The 21,342-nt window shown below is 39.3% G+C and overlaps 1 protein-coding gene across 3 annotated transcripts in view; it reads right to left on the bottom strand.

Annotated features, from left to right (window-relative positions):
* LOC134202727 (glycerol-3-phosphate acyltransferase 1, mitochondrial) overlaps window positions 1-21,342 on the bottom strand; it is a 99,930-nt gene that overhangs the window by 50,476 nt on the left and 28,112 nt on the right. The window contains exon 1 of one of the 3 annotated variants that reach the window (XM_062677740.1): window positions 4,241-4,932. The exons of 1 other annotated variant lie outside the window; for it this stretch is intronic. In XM_062677740.1, the coding sequence (XP_062533724.1) occupies window positions 4,241-4,305 (65 nt within the window). In that variant the 5' untranslated portion in view covers window positions 4,306-4,932. Of the gene's footprint in view, window positions 1-4,240; window positions 4,933-21,342 lie in introns of those variants that run through there. One more of the 3 variants, XM_062677733.1, reaches the window with a different exon arrangement.

Here is a 21,342-nt window from a genome sequence, read left to right as displayed (position 1 = left end):
CAGCTGTAAAAACATCATCGGCACTGATCTGAATGCCCGGCATCCCAGTTGGGGCAACCAGAGGTCCAACAGTAACGGGAAAATCCTATTCGACGATCTTCAACTTGGGCTCTATAGTATACATCATTCATCTTCCCCTACCTGTGTCCCCCCGAGAGGAGCGCCCTCAACCCTAGATATCTTTCTATCCAATTTGTCTTCCGGAATCGGTGAACCAGAAGCAGTCAGAAATTTGGATTCTGATCACTTGACCAAAAACAACCAGAAGAAATTATCATCGCGTTATTTGGGATCGTTTGCGTAGGCGAACTGATAACCAGATAGATTCGAATGAGGTTATAAATACTAGAGAGAACATCGATGAATCGTTAGATAATTTCATTCAGGCGGTTCAAAAAGCGGTAGAGGAAAATGTCCCCGAGGTCCCAGTCCACTCCAAAGTCTTTGAGATAGACAGGTTTACTAAACTCTTGATAGGTAAAAGAAACTTCTACTCTCGGCAGTACCAGAGAACTAGGAGCAAAAAATTTAAGTACTACGTTAATCGCCTAAGAAAGATAATATAATAGATAAATCGAACAAAGCAGTAGTTTACTCCACAGCAATGGCGCTACTTGATGCAGAAAAAGCGTTTGATTGGTCCATAAACTAGTTCGTTACTATTTCCCAACATACATTGTAAAAATTCTTCAGAACTATTTGAGCAATAGACGTTTTAGAGTTTTTCTCCAAGGTTGTTACTCGGATGAGTATGCCATAATAGCATGTCCCTCAAAGGAGTATACTTGGACCTGTACTCTATTCTATCTTTACCTTAGACATTCCACCACTTCCAGATGGAGTATTATCACTGTTCGCGGATGATTCTGCCATACAAGTTAGGGGAAGAATAACCCGTCATATTATAACAAAAATGCAAAATTGCCTTAATTCTTTTATAGACTACACCATTAGCTGGAAGATTAAAATTTATGCTGCTAAGACACAACTAATCTTGTTCCCATTGAGCCAATCACCGAAACATAAACCAAACTCAAAAATAGTTATAGAAGGTAATTCAATAGAATGGTCACCACACGTACCACATCTTGGTCTAACAACAGATACAAAACTTTTGTTCAGCACACATGTTGAAAACACAAGAAACAAATGCCTTATACTTTTGAAAAAACTATATCCGCTTATTTGTAAAAATTCTAAATTAAGCATAAAAGATAAGCTAGCAGTGTATAAACAAATAGTTCTACCTGTCATAGATTACGCAGCACCAATCTGGGATATGTGTGCTAAACGCCACAAATAGAAACTCCAAATCATACAAAATAGATTCTAAAACTGATTTTTGGTTTGAATAGGAACACTAAAACATCTACTGTACATGTAATGGCTCAAATGGAATTGCTGGAAACACGATATCAAAACATTAAAGAACAGTTTATAAACAAGACAAGATTGTCTGAGCACGAAACAATAAGAAACATATATAATTAGTAGATAAATTAGGATTAAATTAGAGTTAAGTTAGGTTAAGGTACAAAAAATTAACAAAAACGACCTGTTTCAAACGTATTCATATATACAATGTGCGAAAATAATCTTAAACAGCCGGACATAAGTTGACATGCCTAGTTGGTAGCTCTCTTAAGATGTAAAATTAAGCCATGCATTTAAAAGCTTAAATAAAAATATATTTAACTAATCAAACGCACGCGAGTCATTTTGATCGGGATTCCGTAAAGAGCGATTCGACAAAATTTGATGCAGCGAAGCGGAAACAGCAGCACGAAGACATGGGTAGCAGTAGCAATGCTGAAAATTTATTCCAAATTGTGGAGGCTTAGGGTCTGTTCACAAATTACGTAACGCAAAAATCCAAATTTTGACCCCTCCCTCCCCTCGTAAAAGTAAAAAAGTAACATTTTTGGTACCCCCTCCCTCCCCCATGTAACGCGTAACTGTGAAAAAAAAATCCCTTCTCTGAAGCATTCGGGTTTTGGTATTTTTTGAACACTGTTAGAATAGGGACGGCACATGATTAATAATCAAAGATATCAAGAATGCAGCTAGCAGAAACGAACATAGAATTGGCGATCATAACCATTTACATAGTTTTGCGGAGCTGTGGTGTTGAGAAATACAATATTTGCTTAGTATTTTTACGCATATCAGTCCCACTATGTTAGCATGCTTGATTTCGATAATGACTAATATATATGATAGCGATAACAGCAATTACTTTAATCAGTGATTAAAAAAAGACATTCAAATAAATTTTTATTCGCGTTATGCGTAACATTTGGTAGTACCCACCCCCTCCCCCACCTTTTAGTGTAACAAAGTATAACGCAAGTTGAACCTCCCTTCACCTAAGGCGTTACGTAATTTGTGAAGAGACCCGCGAAAATCATCGAGTTCTCGGACAATTTCAACGCAAAGTTTGGATACGTTTGGATGCAGTTAGTTATTTATTTTAACAAATTTATTGCATCATCACCCTCCGACACCCGATTGTGATTCTGCTATCGAAGAGTAACTTTCTGTCGTCGCCAAATGATAAATTTTGCACTTAGAAGAAAATTTTCGGATCTACCTTCCCTTGTGTAAAATAATGGTGCAGCAAAGAACCGATATATTTTCAATAATGCGACTTTTCAATCCCTCACAGCAAAAAAATCAGAATATTATGTGGAAATTTTATTTTACTACTACTAATGCCAGCCATTCGAACACACTTATTGCATCATCACCCTTCAACGTGCGCTTGTTATTCTACTACTGAAGGGTAACTTTCTGTCATCGCCAAACGATTAAGTTTTGTACTTCGACAGAGAAAGAGGCACAAACTATGATGATGATGATGACAAATACCGTCCACTTTGTAAAGCGATGTAGTCCTACGTCACTTTTGCGTACAACCCGATTAGGCTTTTTGAATGTTGCAATTGACTTCTGTTTTCCACAGCCAAAAACAAAATCCAGGACGAATCTTCCAGTCGACCTCTCTCTTCAAAAATTAGATACATTTTGGAATGCCGTAAGGTTCTGTGGAGGGAATCCAGGAAATAAACTACTGGCAAAGTTTTCTACGAAATCTTCAAGGATTTTTTGTGATTATGTATAAAAATATAGAAACTTCTGAAAGGATAATTTCAGAATAAAACATTTATGGATTTTTTTTTATCTTGTTGAAAAACTCGAAACATTTTGTTTTTTTTTTCGTTTTTGTGCAACAAAGTTGTACCAAAATGCTGTATTTTTAAACAAAAACTATCTATTAAAATTGAAACACTGAAAAAGCTGCTGATTTGTGCATATTTTTAACAAAGTGCAAAACTTCTTGGGAAATTTTCTCTAATAACTAATTTTGTTTGAGAAATTAATAAATAAATTCTAGAGTAAAATATAAATTAGAAAATGTTTCAGAAAGCTTAATTATTCAATATTTATTCTTGTACAGAATAATATCCTTTTTGATTGCAAATTCATTCCTTTAGAATAATCCTGAATAATCTACATAACTTGCAATCATGCATAACACACCCAAAATACCCGACTTTTAAGGTTTTCGCAGACTGATAATTAACACCTTCGCAGACGACTGTCTGAAAAACACTAAACAATGACATACATTCATGACATGACCATATTCTTTATCATCATCTTTTTATAACAAAATGTTAATTGAGTCTTGTTTCAGACTGCAGATAAACCACGTGTTTGTTAAATTCATGTTGAGTATCAATCATTGGATACCACTCAATTGGTCGAATGATCTGAAGCGCTTACCTTTTCAAGATCAATCTCAGCCAAGTAAGAATGCACACCGGTTCATTATTTTCCAATAAACCGTTTCAGTCCTCTAATCTGATCTAATCTACATAAAATTAAGTGCGAAAGAAGAGTGATCAGTTGCACGCAGCATGCAAGATCATCATCAAGCAAACGAGTGATTTAAGTGCGGTGTGGTGGCTATAATTCACTATACCATGCCCTATTGAAGAAAAAAACATAAATATGTACGTAAACTGTATCCATCCTTCTTACACAAGCTTCAATTGAGGAAAAAAACAATGAGAGCGATGACATTCATTCGAATTCACTTTTTTTCATTGACGGTGCGACGGTTGACTGAGTCTTGTCTATCCAAAGCGAGTCTTTGTTTTCTTGTCAATATTTCACCATTGGCAACAGACCGTTCTGATGTGGAAAAACTTTCTTTGTAAGGTGAGTGTTGTCATACCTGCTTTTGTTGAAGAAGTATCCAACTACGCAAAGAAATAGTAACACCTCCACAAGGCCGACCATTTTGAAGCAGCTGCTGTGCTTGTCACCTTGTCGAATTTCAATTGATAAAAAAACACCTGTTTAATCACAATCCAAAGATATCATGCATCGACGCCTTTCCACGGTTCAATCGTATCACCATCAAATACTCTTCTTTGTCGATTCACGTGAGAGCACTTTGCAAATTCACCTCATTCACTTCGCGTTTGTTCACCACAGTCAATTTTCCTCCCACACCAAAGGTCTTCTTCTCTTGCCCCAGCTTATATGTAGGTAGTAGCCTTCGAGATGCACTTAATCATTCATCCGCGAACCGAAAGAGAGATCTGATTCCACAACAACACCGGAACCGTTTGAACCAATCGGGAGGTTGCTTGACCCCCGGTTGTATTTTCGGATCGGCGTCTGCGACCGGTGATGATCGCGACCGACAGAGCACAACTCTCGCAGATGATCACGCCACCAAGAACTGCGATGTTCGCCGTCTTTTGGCAGAGGTTCAAGTATCAAACGACCGACCCGACCGACGGCCGTAACGCGACGCGGCTTATCACCACACTGTAGTTGCAAAGTTTGTAAGCGAAGCCAACCCAACTGGGGCAATAATCAATCAACTTCCGATCCGAACATGACGACCCGCTAAATGCGACTGAAAATTCGCGACGAGCAGCGCGAATGTTTTGTTGCCTTGCAAACGGTTGGTCATTACTAAGTATTGGTAAAGAACATCCACTGGCGCAACGCGAGAATCCCTACGACGGCTCCCGTATCTTAGTATACGAGGAAGCTCATTACTGAGAACTGAGACGGGAAAGGCAGAGCTACATTCGGCATACGAGTGTAGTGTAGGTACATGGACTATGGCGGGTGTTTTTTCCCATGGCTTGTCTTCTTATCAATGCGAGAGTCCTACTGTTGTACGATGGCGCGTGCAAATCTTGCGATTCAATCAGCACTGAAGGGCGGCGAAAGTTTCGTGAGCGCAGCGTGATGCAGACTGTCTAGATAGTGAAGCAAGAAAAGTTTGTGGATTTAACCGGACAAGCATGATTGTAAGCTGGTAAACTTAGTAATGATTTATGATAATTATTACTAAGTTCACCAGCTTACAATCATGCTTGTATTGTCATGCTTGTTCAGGATTAGTAGGTCTCAATTTTATTATGAAGTAATTTTGACGAAATGGTGCCATTTGGAATATCACTTAAAAGGCGTCAATGTCGTGCATGAACAATACCTCACATTTCTTAATTTAATTATTTCGATTGCTGGAAAAACAATGAAATCCACTCATGTATGTATCGCAGAATCTACTCGGAATAGCTAGCATGTACACAAAATAGAGAAGTCAGTTGGAAATCCAACTTAAATCGAACAACGGGAAACTCAAACACATTGACTATTGTCTAACCTAGTTGGTGGAATTGGGGTTACCATAATTAACTCAATAACGTCCAAAGGTCATAAAGGTTACAATTATAACTTATAACCTTCAGTTATAGCATACAGGCGAAACTCGAGGAGAAGAACGGGCCCGTTAATAGGCCATTGGAATAATATGAGTTAGCGGAGTTTGGGGCAAGTGAGCCAGACATAATGTGCAGAATCTCTATACACGGGAAACTGTTCCGTTTTCCATCTTGCTGATCATGATTCATCTCATCGCGAAACAAACAAATACGGCACCAATTTCGTCGCTTCTTTTTGCTAACATGCGTACTCACTGCTGAAAAAACACAAAAATAAGAAACAAATCAAATTTTCTTTTCATTGCTTTGTTTTTTGTGGGATGAATATCGGAGCTATGAGATGAAGTCCAGGAGCAGGCACCCTAGAAAAATGAGTTTACATTTCCTATATTACAGGGAATAGTAACATCCATTTTTCCGCCGTTGTTCCTTGTTTTGCTAATGTATCTGCCTTAGCATTACCTTCTATACCGACATGCCCTGGAATCCAGCACAACACCACTAGCTTTAATAATTAATTTTGAGCGTCTTAGGGGAAAAATGTTACAGGTTTTGAAAAAAATCTTCCTTTTACATCCACTATTTGGTTGTGTCTTCACAAATACGTATTTCGTCCACTACTTGTGGACATCTTCAGTGTGTTGTTTATCGACTGCTTTGTTTTAGTTAATTTTCTAGTTGCTGAATCCATGGGTGTTTAGAGTTGCTCTTCTGTCCAATGCACTGGATGATTCCGAGAAAATCACGGTTTGTTCATTTTCTTCGACGAGATGTTCAACTGCGTACAGGACAGCTATTGCTTCTGCGGAAAATATTGAACACTCTTTCGGTAATCCATTTGAAAGGTTGTTATCCTCGTATGCTATGCCAAATCCTACGTTTTCTGCGTCGACGGAGCCGTCCGTGTAGATTTTTTTCGAAGTGTACGTAATGCAGCGTACACACCAGTCAAGCAGTTTGACGAACATCGACTCCGCCCCAAAGAAAACGCTCTGGTTGCTACTTTGTTTGAACGTGTGTGAAGCTTTTCAAACAACCATTTGACAGTTGGCGGCACGGTTGGGAAAAATTAAAACGGTTTGATTTTGGTTTGATTCGCCGAACATGTTTGAGCATTTGTAGTGAAAAGTTGCACAAACCCCCATTCCCATATATTTTTTGATGGTTGGTGCTCAAGTTGGCGCTTCGATCGTTCGTGTGGGATATTGTTGGTCGAACAAATTGTATGTTCGTGCCGCTGTTGGTAAAACTTGATGGATGTTTGAATAAACGAGAGATGGAGTGAATGTTGGTCAAACTGCTTGACCGTGTGTACGTTCCATAAGTGGTGTGAATCAATTGTTGAAAAATCTGACCAATCAATGCTGGGTTTTTTGTCACTCCAAGATCTTCATTCAACGCAAAATAATCGAGCAATGTTAGGGAGTTGCTCGCCGGTGAATTTTTCTTAGTCGAATTTAGCCCTTCGAACGGAAGGGTAACTTCAGATAGTGCTAATTGCTTCATTATCTTCTTGTTGGTTAGAATCCTCTCTACCACATAGAAGATGCGCCCTCTCCAATAAACGTATACCTTATATACCGTATACCACTGTACTTTTGGATATATTTTGCTGAACCACTAAATGGGAGAAGGGTAGTTGGCCTGATTCTGCCATAATCGATTCGACAGGGCTTGATCGAAAAGCGCCACTTGCTTCACGTACTCCGGCATTATCCAGGGGCTGTAGCATTTTTATATTAGTAAAACTACCTCCGTTCACGAATGCTATACCGAATAATAGTTTCGGAACTTGGACTCCGATGCTGACTTGAAGCAATGTTTCTCTTGATCCTCCACCCATACGATTTCCAACTGCCTTTATGAAGTTTATTGTTGTCTGGCACTTATTTCGTATTATACCGTATACTATTTCGTATAAAACCATACGGCAGAACAGACCAGCGTAATAGGTCGTTGGTTTTCAAGGATTTTGTGATCTTTGCCCACTTTAGCAATTGGAATAACTATTCCTTCTTTCCAACTCGGTGGTATTTCACCTGTTCTCCAAATACCGTTGATCGAGTGTCTAATAGTTGGCTTTTGGCCAGTATAGGAAGGATACTTAGCACAGGGTAGCTAATCTGGTCAACTCCTATGGATTTGCTCCCAGCTTTATCCAACGTCCATAATAACTCTTCGATTGTAAAGTCTTCGTTGAAACTTTCATATCCCATTGATTGAGAACGGTTCGGAAGAATGTCAATTGTTTGTTGGGACGATTGGGAAACATGCTGAAAGAAATCGGCCGAGTGTTCAGCTATACTCTCACGTTCCGTAATTATTTTGTTGTCCATTTTCAAAACGTGGTAGGGATTTCGTCGGTTTCGCAAAAAGCATTGAATCTTAGCCACATTTCGCTGCTGCTTGTTGGGGGGTTGAAACTTGTCGTAAACGCTTCCTAGGTTGCTTTTTTTTGCTTCTTCAACTATCTTTCGGGAATAGTTTCGTACCTCTTTGAATTCTGTTAAGGCCTGCTCCTTACGTGGGTCATCATCTTTCAAGCGTCTCAGTCTCCGTAGTTTTCTTCTTCGTGCCTTAACTTCCACTTCGTTTTCCACCAGGAAACTGATTTCCGACCTAGTTTACTGGATGGTTCTATTGGCTTCCGCTGCCTCAATTATTTTTTGGCTGAACTCCGCTACGGTTAACGTACTATTCCTTGGTACACGCTTTAGATTTGTATCCTCGAAATTTGTCCAGACATTGGAAGACAAATTCCTGGTAAAGCTAGCATTTTAGGCTTTCCTCTATCAGATAAAGGAAATAGTTTTAGATAAAAACGCTTGCATTCTACGGAATTCATGAAACAATGTTTGGTTACAAAATGAATTAAGCCCAAATCGCAAATCGGTCCCGCTATAAGATACAATTTGCAGTGATGTTTTCAGTTTTAAAAACTTGTAGAAATTATTTCTGTGCACAGAGCGTCTGAGTCATATTCAATAATAAAATTTCGGCAAATATTTGTCCTGAACAAACGAGTTTCTTGTAGCACTATAACGATAGGTTGATGTTTGTTTGCAAACAACTGAAGTTCATTGTACTGTTCCTGTGATCCGTTAACGTTTCATCGCAGGGAACGGACATGTTGTCTTCTTGTTTTTGTCGTCTACCGTCGTTGTTTTGTCTCAATGAGTGGGTTGGAGGAATTTTTGAATCGTGGTGTGCATCAGTTGTCGTATTGCTAGGTAATCTTGTACTTGTCTGAGTATGGTACAGGCGCCCGTCACTGACTGCCCCAGGAGGAACGACAGGGGAACCTAGAACATCTCCGGGCAGGGTCGGCGTCGAGCTAGGTCTGGTTGATGATTTGAGCCTTGCTCAATGTGTTGATATGTCGTTCGGTGTTGGCAGACCGCGCTGGGGGATTCTTCTCCGTCAACGGATAGATCCCCCTCCCGTCGCTACGCTCTCTTATGCGGGAGTGAGGTGGATACTGCACTTTTCCCTCCCTCAAGCCTACAGTTGTTCAATTCGGTATTGTTGTTAAAGTTTGTAGATATTGCGTCGAAATTGGTTGTACTTTTTTTAAGTTGTTATTATTTTCCATGCTGGTCGAGATTATCCGGGAAATTACTCAGCGCAGCTTCATCGGTGTCGGACTCATACATCGGGATCGGTTACATAATATCGAACGTTTGGGTGAAGGACTTTTGTGTTCCGGATGCGTCTGTTCCGTTCTTTGATTTTATGGAGCTATATCTTGTTTGCTGTTCTTATTACGTCGTTTCGAATTAACCGTATTTCGTCCTGTTGATCGCTGGTCCTGCTCATCGTTTTCCATTCGGTCTGCCTGTTGTGGAACCGAATTCTGTGCGGAACTTATGTACTGTTCAGTGAGCTTCGTTATGTACGTTTTCATTGTGTTTGTCTATTACATCAACCTTTCGGTTTCCTGGTTTCGACCTTGGTGTGCCACAGGGAAGTGTATTAGGGCTCCTTTTGTTTATTATGTACATTAATGACATGCGATGTGTGCCAATTACAGAGGGATCACCCTTCTGAACTCGGCGTACAAAATCCTTTCGCGTATACTGTTTAACAGACTGAGACCGCTTGAGGAGTCTTTCGTCGGCGAATACCAGGCAGGTTTACGTGAGGGCCGATCAACTACGGATCAGATGTTTATCCTGCGGATGATCCTTGATAAATTCCGGGAGTATAACCTGCAGACTCACCATCTGATCAGCGTACGATTCAGTGAAAAGAAATGAGCTGTGGCAGATAATGTCCGAACATGGTTTTTCGGCGAAACTGATTAGACTGATACGTGCAACGCTGGTTGGCTCGAAATTGAGTATTCGGATTGCAGACGAAGTGTCAACCTCGTGTGTGACCTTAGACAGAGGCAGGGTGAAGCACTTTCGAATTTATTGTTCAACATTGCACTCGAGAGCGTTATTAGGAGGTCTGGCGTGCAGAGGAACAGCACTATCATAACACGGTCGCATATGCTCTTGGGCTTTGCGGACGACATCGACCTTATTGGAATCGATTGCAGAGCAGTAGTGGAGACTTTTGTCCCATTGAAGAGGGAGACGGCGAGGATAGGCTTAACCATTAACTCTACCAAGACAAAGTACATGGTGGCAGGTAAAGATAGAGAAAGACCTAGTGGTGTTGGTGCTGAGGTAGTGCTTAATGGGGATGTGTTTGAAGTTGTTGAAGAATTCGCTTACCTTGGAACGCTTGTGACATGTGACAATGACGTTTCCCGTGAAGTGAAAATACGTATTGCTGCTGCGAATAGGGCCTTTTACGGATTACGTAACCAGCTTATTTCCCGCAACATGTAGACGAAAACGAAATTTGCTCTATACAAAATTCTGATTCTACCAGTGGCCCTTTATGGACATGAAGCGTAGACGTTAAAAGAGGCGGACCGGAAGGCTTTCGGGGTTGTCGAGCGGAAATTGCTGCGTACAATACTGCGTACAATACTGTATCAAGTATACCTTCTTAGCCGTGCGGTAAGACGCGCGGCTACAAAGCAAGACCATGCTGAGAGTGGGTGGGTTCAATTCCCGGTGCCGGTCTAGGCAATTTTCGGATTGGAAATTGTCACGACTTCTCTGGGCATAAAAGTATCATCGTGTTAGCCTCATGATATTCGAATGCAAAAATGGTAACCTGGCTGGCAGTTAATAACTGTGGAAGTGCTTAATGAACACTAAGCTACGAGGCGGCTCTGTCCCAGTGTGGGGATGTAATGCCAATAATAATAAGAAGAAGATCAAGTATACAAAGAAGAAAATATTGTGAATTTTATAAAATACGGCAGACTCCAGTGGGCATGTCACTTAGTGTGAATGTCGGTAGAAAGAATAGCGAAAACAATATTCAACTGGAGAAATCCTCGTTTATCTCAGAAATTTTATTTCGGGAATTCCATTGAGAATACTATCGGGAACTTTTCTTCAGCAGTTATTTTAAAATTTAGAAACAATTTTATCAGATATGTATTTCCTCGGAAAATTCTTCTGGAAATTTTAGGAAAACATTTGCAGGAATTACATCGAAAGTTCCCTTATTTAAGCTTTATATGGAATTCTTTCTAAAATTGCTACAGGGATTCTCCCGAAATTTTATGAATATTAAGAATAAAATACAAGGATTTTCCAAAGGAATTGGTGAAATAAATGCCGTAGGCTTTACGGATAAAACTCATGAAAACAATTCCAATGGAACTCCTGAGGGAATTTCCGAAAGAACTCGTGAATGAATTTCCGAAGGAACTCCTGATGTAAATTCCAAAGTATTTCCAAAGATATTTTTTTAGTATTATTTTATAATAAAGATAATCTTCGATATAACGTCACTCGTTATAGCGTCATTTTTCCCCGCTATAACGTACACTTTGAAAAATTATTTTAATTTGGGTAGTTATTACAAAATAATTTACTAAATTGTTTCATGTCATTCATGTAGGGATGACATTATTGTATGGAGTCTTACATATTTTATCAGCTAGAAGCATTAATTACTGTTTCCCCAGTTTGCACTATCCTCCGAATTCTCTCGAGGTATTGGATGATATTGAGTTAATGAGGATTTAGGCATATTCTATGGACAAATGTCTAGTTGATATTAGTCAAAGTCAAATTGATGACGAATTGTTTTCAGGTCTAAGTCAGCCAATGTCGAAGTAAAGTATTGTTATTGTAGATCCAGGCTTGGAATGTGTACCAGATTATTTTTAAATTAATCCTAGAGAAAATTCCTGGAGGAGCTCCCAAAATAATTTCTAGTGAGTTTTATGGATGAATTCCTGTAGGTAATTCTAAATTTCAAAATCAATTCTTGAAAAAAATCTAATTGAATTCATGGAGGACTTAAAAAAAACTGATGAAATTTTCGAAACGAATTCGTAAAGTAATTTCTGGAGGAATTTCCAATGGATTTTTTGAAGGAATTCCTAAAAGAATTTCCAAAGGAGTTTCCTTAATGCATTTTTAAGCAAATCCTAAAGAAAATTGAGATGTAACTCCAAATAGAATTTGCAAAGAAATTCCTACATTTCTACAGAAATTCCCTCGTCAATTCCTTCAGGAACTCCTTCCAGAATTCCTTCTGGAATTGTTTCATCTGGAATTTCTCCAGAAAATGCACCAGTAATTTATTCTAAAATTCCTCAAAAAAAATCCTTTGAAGATTATTCCAGGAATTTCTTCGGTGATTCCTGAAGGGATTTCTTCAAATCATCTTCCAGAAATGAATTCAGTAATTCCTTCGAAAATTCTTCCAGGAATTCCTTCGGAATTTCCCTAAGACATTAGGTCAATACTTCCACATCGAATTCTTTCATTAGTTTCTTTCAAGAAAATCCTTAGACCACCGGAAATTCCTGCAAGAATTCCTTCGGAAACTCCATTAACAACACTAATTTATCCCAGGAATTTATCAAAAAATCTAGAATAAAACTCAAAGAAACTCCTGGGGAATTTTAACCCTCAAACTGCCGGGACGAATCTTGACAACTTAAAACAGCTCGTTCTCGGTCAACTTTTAACTAAATTACAAGCGGTTTCAACTGTGATCAAGGGGAATAGTAGTTCCAGCATGTAGATGGGTAAAATGCTCAGGATGACCTTCCCTCTTTTAGAGGGGGGAGCTTTGAAGTGTGGCATAAGTCATTTTTGAACAAATGTTTAGTATTTTGAAATTTTTAGCGTCGTGACAGGTGTTTTAGTACAAGTAATTAATGATAAATGTGAATGGTTGACAACAATGGTCAAATAGACATAAATTGACCTCCGGATGACCTTCGAATAGGTTCCGGGTTTCCGGTATCCGGTATAAAAGGCCAGCATAGAATTACCGAATATATCGGTCTTCCGACACCTCAAACTTCCCCGAATTCCATAGATAACTTAGAAAACGCCATAGTTTCTTGGTAGGATAAAACTGGCCATTTGATGGCCACGAAACAGGTTCCGGAAACCCGGAATTTCCGGTATAAATTGGCCAACATAAAACAACAAAAAAAATTAGGATTCCGACACCTCAAACTTCTCAGAATCTTATAAGTAACTTAGAAAACGTCATAATTTTTCATTTGGGTAGAACTGGCCATGCAATGGCCACGGAACAGGTTCCGAAAACCCGTAATTTTCGGTAAAAAATGGCCAATATAAAACTACAAAACAAATCAGGATTCCGACACCTCAAACTTCTCAGAATCTCTTAAGTAACTTAGAAAACGTCATAGTTTTTCAGTAGGTTAGAACTGGCCATGTAATGGCCACGGAACAGGTTCCGGAAAACCGGAATTTCCGGTACAAAACGCCAAGATAAAACTACATAACAAATTAGGCTTCCAATACCTCAAACTTCTCAGAATCTCATGAGTAATTTCGAAAATGCCTTAGTTTCTTGGTAGGGTAAAACTGGCCATGCAATGGCCACGGAACAGATTCCGGAAACCCGAAATTTCCGGTAAAAAATGGCCAACATAAAACTACAAAACAAATTAGGATTCCGACACCTCAAACTTCTCAGAATCTCATAAGTAACTTAGAAAACGTCATAGTTTTTCAGTAGGGTAGAACTGGCCATGTAATGACCACGGAACAGGTTCCGGAAACCCGAAATTTCCGGTTAAAAATGGCCAACATAAAACTACAAAATAAATTAGGATTCCGACACCTCAAGCTTCTCAGAATCTTATAAGTAACTAAGAAAACTCCATAGTTTTTCAGTAGGGTAAAACTGGCCATGCGATGGCTATGTAACAGGTTCCGGAAACCCGGAATTTCCGGTACAAAAGGCCGACATAAAACTACCCTCTCAAAACCTCATGAGTAATCTAGAAAACGCCTTAGTTTATTGGTAGGGTAAAGCTGGCCGTGCGATGGCCATGGAACAGGTTTCGGAAATCCAGAATTTCCGGTAAAAAATGGCAAACATAAAACTACAAAATAGATTAGGCTTCCGACACCAGAATTGAAATTTTGTTATATTTGAAACTGGCTGACTTTTTTTTCAATTGACTTATCGCTTGACTGATTATCCCCTCAAATTGAAGTTCTTACTACTGACGCCAAATTAAAAATGAACCTTCTTTCTTCTTCTTCTTCGTTTATCATGAGGCTAACACGATGATAATTTTATGCTCAGGGAAGTCGAGACAATTTCCAATCCGAAAATTGTCTAGACTGGCACCGGGAATCGAGCCCAGCCACCCTCAGCATGGTCTTGCTTTGTAGCCGTGCATCTTGCCGCACCGCTAAGGAGGGCCCCCAATGAACCGAAAACGCTAAAAATGCTGGTGCTCGGATTAGATTAATGAATTGACAATTAGGTAACATATTTTTTCTCAAAGTTTCTTTTTACCCTCAAACTGCCGGGACGAATCTTGACAATTTGAAACAGCTCGTTCTAGGTCAATTTTCGACTGACATGCAATTGTGGTCAAGGGGAATAGTAGCTCAGGATGCCTCTCCCTCTTTTAGAGGGGGAGTTTTGAACTGTCATTTTTAGAGCAAATGTTTAGTATTTTGAAATCATCATCATAACGGATGTTTTAGTATAAGTAATTAATGGTCAATGTGAATGGTCGACAGCAATAGCCAAATAGACATAAATTGACCTCCGGATGATCACCAAACAGGTTCCGGAAACCCGAAATATCCGGTATAAAAGGCCAACATAGAATCACGGAATATATCGGTCTTCCAACACCTCAAACTTCTTTGAATCGCACAAGTAACCTAGAAAACGCCATAGTTTCTTGGCAGGGTAAAACTGGGCATTTGATGGCCATGGAACAGGTTCCAGAAACCCGGGATTTTCGGTAAAAAAAAACCAATACAAAACAAATCAGGCTTCCGGCACCTCAAATTTCTCAGATTCTCATAAGTAATCTAGAAAACGTCTTAGTTTCTTAGTAGGGCCACGGTATAGGTTCCGGAGACCCGAAATTCCCGGTACAAAAGGCCAACGTTGAACTACAAAACAAATCAGTCTTCCGATACCTTAAGCTTCTCAAAATCTCATGAGTAACTAAGAAAATGTCATAGTTCTTAGCATATTTTTTTGTTAGGGTAGAACTGGCCATGGGATGACCATGGAAAATGTTTCGGAAACCCGGAATCATCGGTACAAAAGGCCAACATAAAACTACAATACAAATAAGTCTTCTGACACCTCAAACTTCTCAGAATATCTTAAGAAATCCAGAAAACGTCTTAGTTCCTTGGTAGAGTAAAACTGGCCAAGTGATGACAACGGAATAGATTCCAGAAGCCCGCAACAAGCAGTTCAAAAAGCCATCATAGAACCACGAAATAAGGCGGTCTTCCGACACTTTAAACTTCTCAGAATCTCATGAGTAATTTTGAAAACGCTATAGTTTCATGATAGGTTTCGGGAGCCCGAAATATCCGGTACAAAAGGCCACGGGCTATCGAAATGGGCTTTCTAGGGACTCCGAATCTTGTTCTGTGGCTATAAATTGCCAGTAAAAGAGCAATTTGGCGTTTTCTGGATAACGCGTTAAATTCTCAGAAGCTCAAGGTGTCGGAAGACTGATTTATACAGATGTTCTATGTAGGCCTTTTTCACTGGAAATCCTGGATTTCTGGAACCTGTTCCGTGGCCATTTGAGTGGTCGATAGACTGATTTATTTTGTAGTTCTATGTAGGCTTTTTCCTGTAACGTGTCTTACGAAGTAAGATCTACCAAACCGAGCCCTAGCTAAATCCATTTTTCGAGCTAGCGCTATAAGTTGTTTTAGTTAAGGATTACGCTACCAATAGCAGTATCTGAAGTATAACTAGCTTTACTTTTCCCTGCAGATGAAGAAAATTCTCATTGCAGGACAAATGTTTTAGGTGGAAATGGTTTTGTACATATAGCTAAATCCCAGGTGTGGTGCTCTACTGGTGATATTGTAGAAGCAAGACAAAGAGGTGGCTAGGGCTCCGATACTTGGTCGAATAACAGTATTACTGTTCTGTATTCTCAAGAAAGGATTGAATTCTTTTTGATAAGGGGTGCACATTCAATGAGATTGCTCTCTGTAAAGGGTCCAAATAGGCTATCATGATCCTCTTGAGAGAAAAAAACAAGAACTATATCGAACCCGATACTGCATTGCTCATCAATAGTATTGGAGTAATTGGAGATGCACCTATACATTAAGAATACGGGGAATGCTGCGATAGATCTAATAGCTGGTCAAAAAGGTACATCCGAACATAAAAATGTTTGAAGAGTGATTTATTTTGTAGTTCTACGTTGGTCTTTAGTACCGGAGAAGTAAGGTGTAAGGTAAGGTGTAAGGTAAGATTGGACCTGTTTTATTGTTCTATGTTGTCCTTTTGTACCGTGAATTCCGGGCTCCCAGAACCTGTTCCGTGACCATCACATGGCCAGTTTTACGCCATCAAGAAACTAAGGCATTTTCTAAATTACTCATGAGATTCTGAGAAGTTTGAAGCATCGGAAACCTAATAGGTTTTGTACTTTTAGGTTGGCCATTTTTTACCGGAAATTCCGGTTTTCCGGAGCCTGGCCACCACATGGCCAGTTTTACCCTAACAAAAAACTACGGCGTTTTCTAGATTACTCATGAGATTCTGAGAAGTTTGAGGTGTCGGAAGCCTAATTTGTTTTGTAATTTGATGAGGGCCATTTTTTACCGGAAATTCCGGGTTTCCGGAACCTGTTCCATGGCCATCGCACGGCCAGTTTTACCCTACCAAAAAACTAAGGCGTTTCCCAGATTATTCATAAGATTCTGAGAAGTTTGAAGTGTCTGAAGCCTAATTTGTTATGTAGTTTTATGTCGGCCTTGTGTACCGGAAATTTCGGGTTTCCGGAACCTGTTCCGTGGCCATCGCATGGCCAGTTCTACCCTACTGAAAAACTATGGCATTTTGTTATTTACATATGAGATTCTGATAAGTTTGAGGTGTCGGAAGCCTAATTTGTTTTGTAGTTTCATGTGGGCCATTTTTTACCGGAAATTTCGGGTTTCCGGAACCTGTTCCGTGGCCATCGCATGGCCAGTTTTACCCTACCAAGAAACTAAGGCATTTTCTAAATTACTCATGAGATTCTGAGAAGTTTGAGGTTTTGGAAGCCTAATTTGTTATGTAGTTTTATCTTGTCCTTTTGTACCGGAAATTCCGGGTTTCCGGAACCTGTTCCGTGGCCATTGCATGGCCAGTTCTACCCTACTGGAAAACTATGACGTTTTCTATATTACTTATGAGATTCTGAGAAGTTTGAGGTGTCAGAAGCCTAATTTGTTTTATAGTTTTATGTTGGCCATTTTTTACCGGAAATTCCGGGTTTCCCGAACCTGTTCCGTGGCTATCAAATGGCCAGTTTTACCCTACCAACAAACTATGGCGTTTTCTAAGTTACCTATGAGATTCTGAGAAGTTTGAGGTGTCGGAAGACCGATATGTTCGGTGATTCTATGCTAGCCTTTTATACCGGATATTCCGGGTTTCTGGAACCTATTAGGAGGTCATCCGGAGGTCAATTTATGTCTATTTGGCAATTGTTGTCAACCATTCACATTGACCATTATTTACTTATACTAAAATACCTGTTATGACGTTAAAAGTTTCAAATTACTAAATATTTGCTCATGAAATGACTTATGCCACACTTCAAAACTCCCCCTCTAAAAGAGGGAGGATCATCCTGGCCATTTTACCCGAAACCGCTTGCATTTTAGTAGAAAATTGACCAAGAACGAGCTGTTTTAAGTTGTCAAGATTCGTCCCGGCAGTTTGAGGGTTAAACGAATTTGTAAGTCTTGGTTATGTTATGTGATGAGTGTTGCCGAGAAATTCATGTAAATGTAGTCTAATGCGTGAATTGTTTGTGAATGGCAGATAAAATTCGGCTTTATGTGTAGGTTTTCCCAGTACTTTAGCAACTGTAGTAGAGGAGGGCATGATTAGCCTCCACCACCCTATAATACCGCATCTAACCACTCACCATAGTCCTCCAACCCAACAGAGGGCCAGAGGCACCTTCGTTAAGTAGCCATTAGGGGTGGCGTAATTGGTCAGACGAGGTGACTGACCTGGAAAAGGAGGACCTGACCCTGGGATGCGGTCACTATTCCAAAGTATTTAGAAGCGAACGGATGTTACAAAGTTACCAAAGTTGGAAGTTTAAGAGTAGAGAAGCAAGTGTATGGAACAAGAGAAGTCGTTGAAGACAACCCCACTGTTTTTGGGATCAAAACCCCAGCAAGAACCGCCGTCATTTCCTAGTTCCATCCATAGTCGGCCTAATCCGGCAATGTTTCCGCCGATAGTCGATCGGCCTTCTTATGGGTCGAGTAGCAACGAAGCAAGGAGAGTTCCCTGTCCGCGAGTTGCTTGAGGTCGAGCGTGCCAACCCTGAGGTCAGGTTCAGGGAGTCTCAGCATAGCGCTGGGCATACTTACCCGACAATCTCAAATTCCTGAAGGATTTTAAATTGAAATTTCCGACATTCTTAGATTTCTCCAATAATTTCATTGAACATCGCTTCAAGATTTCCTTCAGAAAATTCCCAGGGATTCTTTTGAAAAAATCCGCCGGAAACAACTTGTTTCTTCGAAAATTGAAAGAATGAATTTTAAGAATTACTGCAGAATATACCTCAGGAGTTCCTTTGGAATTCAAAACATCCTCCTGGAAATTCTTCGAATCATTCATTTTGAAATATATTCACAAATTCCTGCTAAACATTTTCCGGAAATACCTTCCGAAACTCATTTAGAAATATCTACTGAAAATATTTATATTCTTTCAGATATTCCTTCGAAAATTGCTTTGGGATTCGTTCTGGAAATCCTTTACAAATTCCTTCGGAAAATGATTAAGGTTTTGAAAATCCGCGTAGATATTTATTTGGAAGTTGCTTTAGATTTTTATTATTTGTTTTTAGGAATTCTTTTAAGAGTTTCTTTAGGAATTCCACCGGAAATCTCTATGGAGATTCTTTCACAAATAGGGAACTGCTCCGTTTTCAATCTCACTGTACATATATTCATCTCATCGCGAAACAAAGAAATACGGCACCAATTTCGTCGCTTCTTTTTGCTAACATACATGCTCACTGCTGAAAAAAATCACAAAAATTATAAACAAATCAAATACCTTTTCATTGCTTTGTTTTTCGTAGAACCAATATCGGAGCTATGAGATGAAGTCCAGGTGCAGTAACCCTACCTCAAGAATTTTTAGCATTAGCATTAGCATTGAGCATTTCGCACAAAATTCGTAGGTGGTACAAGCCAAGACTATTGTATGAGAGTAGCATTACTTTCATCCGTTACCACAGATATTGATTTGGGACTAACCACTATCTCTTAGATGGAAGCGATGCACTTTCCAATAGTCGAGATCTGTCCTGGCCACGTCCTTGCGAATGCTGAGGAAGGGGAAGGATGGTTTGTTGGACACCTATTTAAGAAAGATGTAGAGAACTCTACGACCTCTTAACCCACGGGAGGTTTTGGGTTTGTGTGAAAGGTTATAACAGTAGGAATCGTTTTGGTAGAACGTGAAACACAGAAAGAACTAAGGTAGAAATACATAGTAGGAAAGGGACGAGCCTGGAATTGAACCCACGACCTCCTGCTTATAAGGCAGAAGCGGTCGCCACTAGACCACCGAGCTCGTCATACAAATACCTCAAGAATTTTTTTTCAGAAATTCCTGTATGCGTTGAACTTAATTTCTAAATTTAAAAAAGACGTTGATAAACATGAACTTTCTCCAGCAAATCTTTCAGAGCTTTCTGCAAGAAAATACTTAGAATATTCCTCAGTTTTTTCAGCATCTCTTTCAGAAATTTCTTTGGAAATTTCTCTGGAATTTAACTGGGCATACTTACCCGAAATTTCGAATAAAATTGATCAAAATTGGCGTGATATCAGATTCCTTTATTTCAAAATAATGTTGGCATATCTATATCATTAAATTTCAGTGAAAATATTCAATCAGGCAAGTCACGTGTTCCATCGTGCCCTAGTTGAAATCCACTAAAGATCGCGAATCTATATACATAAAAATGAATTTCTGTCTGTCTGAACCTTATAGACTCGGAAACTACTAACCGATCGGCGTAAAAATTTGTATACAGAGGTTTTTGTGGCCGGGGAAGGTTCTTAAGATGCTTCGAGACCCCTCCCCGCTTTGGAAAGGGGGGCTCCCATACAAATGAAACACCGGTTTCTTCATACACGAGATTTTATCAGAGAATAATCCTATTTTAGGCGAAACGAAGTTTGTCGGGTCTGCTAGTACTCAATAAATTAATATTCATGCAAACGGTGCAACGAAAAGCAAGTCTTGTGTTTCATGTGATTCTTAGCCTGTTATTTGCAGTGCTTTATATAGATATTCGGGTAATTTTTCTTAGTAACGAACAAGTTTGTAGGAATCGTTCACAAGAAAAGCTGTTTCACACTGCTAGCTAACCCTTATATAAAAAAAAATATTCGCCCATAAAATACATGATAGTACAACATTTAAGTAGTCACTTGTCATAGACGAGTTTGTACAATCTCATTTAATTCCACCACTTAATTGTACCTTGACAGATACGTATTTCGACCTCAACAGTAAAGTCGTCTTCAGTGTCTCGTACTTGACTCGAGCCAAGTAGGAAATGCTCAATGGTAATTTGATATTTTCCATCCCTGGTTGATTCAAACTTTCTAAAGTAAGGAGAAACATGATTATTTTTTGGCATTTTTGTTCAATTTCAAATTATGTACAAAGTTTACAACCTGAGGGTCTGATATTCCATACATGTAAAGCTTTTTCAAAATAGCTTTTTTTTGCACTACATAAAAAGGTGGTACAATTATCGTTTTTAGAAGTGTCCGGTATTGGGAGGTGTCCGGAACTGGAGGTTGAATTTCTCATGATCCAGAGCAAACTTTTTTTTAACATTCAAGGGATATTTTGTGATTTTTCTTGCTGAATTCCTAAGAAAACTTAAGAGTTTTTTCTCCGAAGACACCCCAAAAAAATTATTTGAAAAATTCAATTGAATTGTATGGGAAATTCTTCCGAATTTTCGAAA

Source organism: Armigeres subalbatus, chromosome 1 (genome assembly GCF_024139115.2).
Source record: "Armigeres subalbatus isolate Guangzhou_Male chromosome 1, GZ_Asu_2, whole genome shotgun sequence".
In the NCBI taxonomy this organism is placed as follows: Eukaryota; Metazoa; Arthropoda; class Insecta; order Diptera; family Culicidae; genus Armigeres; species Armigeres subalbatus.
Note: the sequence above shows the minus strand (reverse complement) of the source record. Positions and strands in the feature narration are given on the sequence as shown.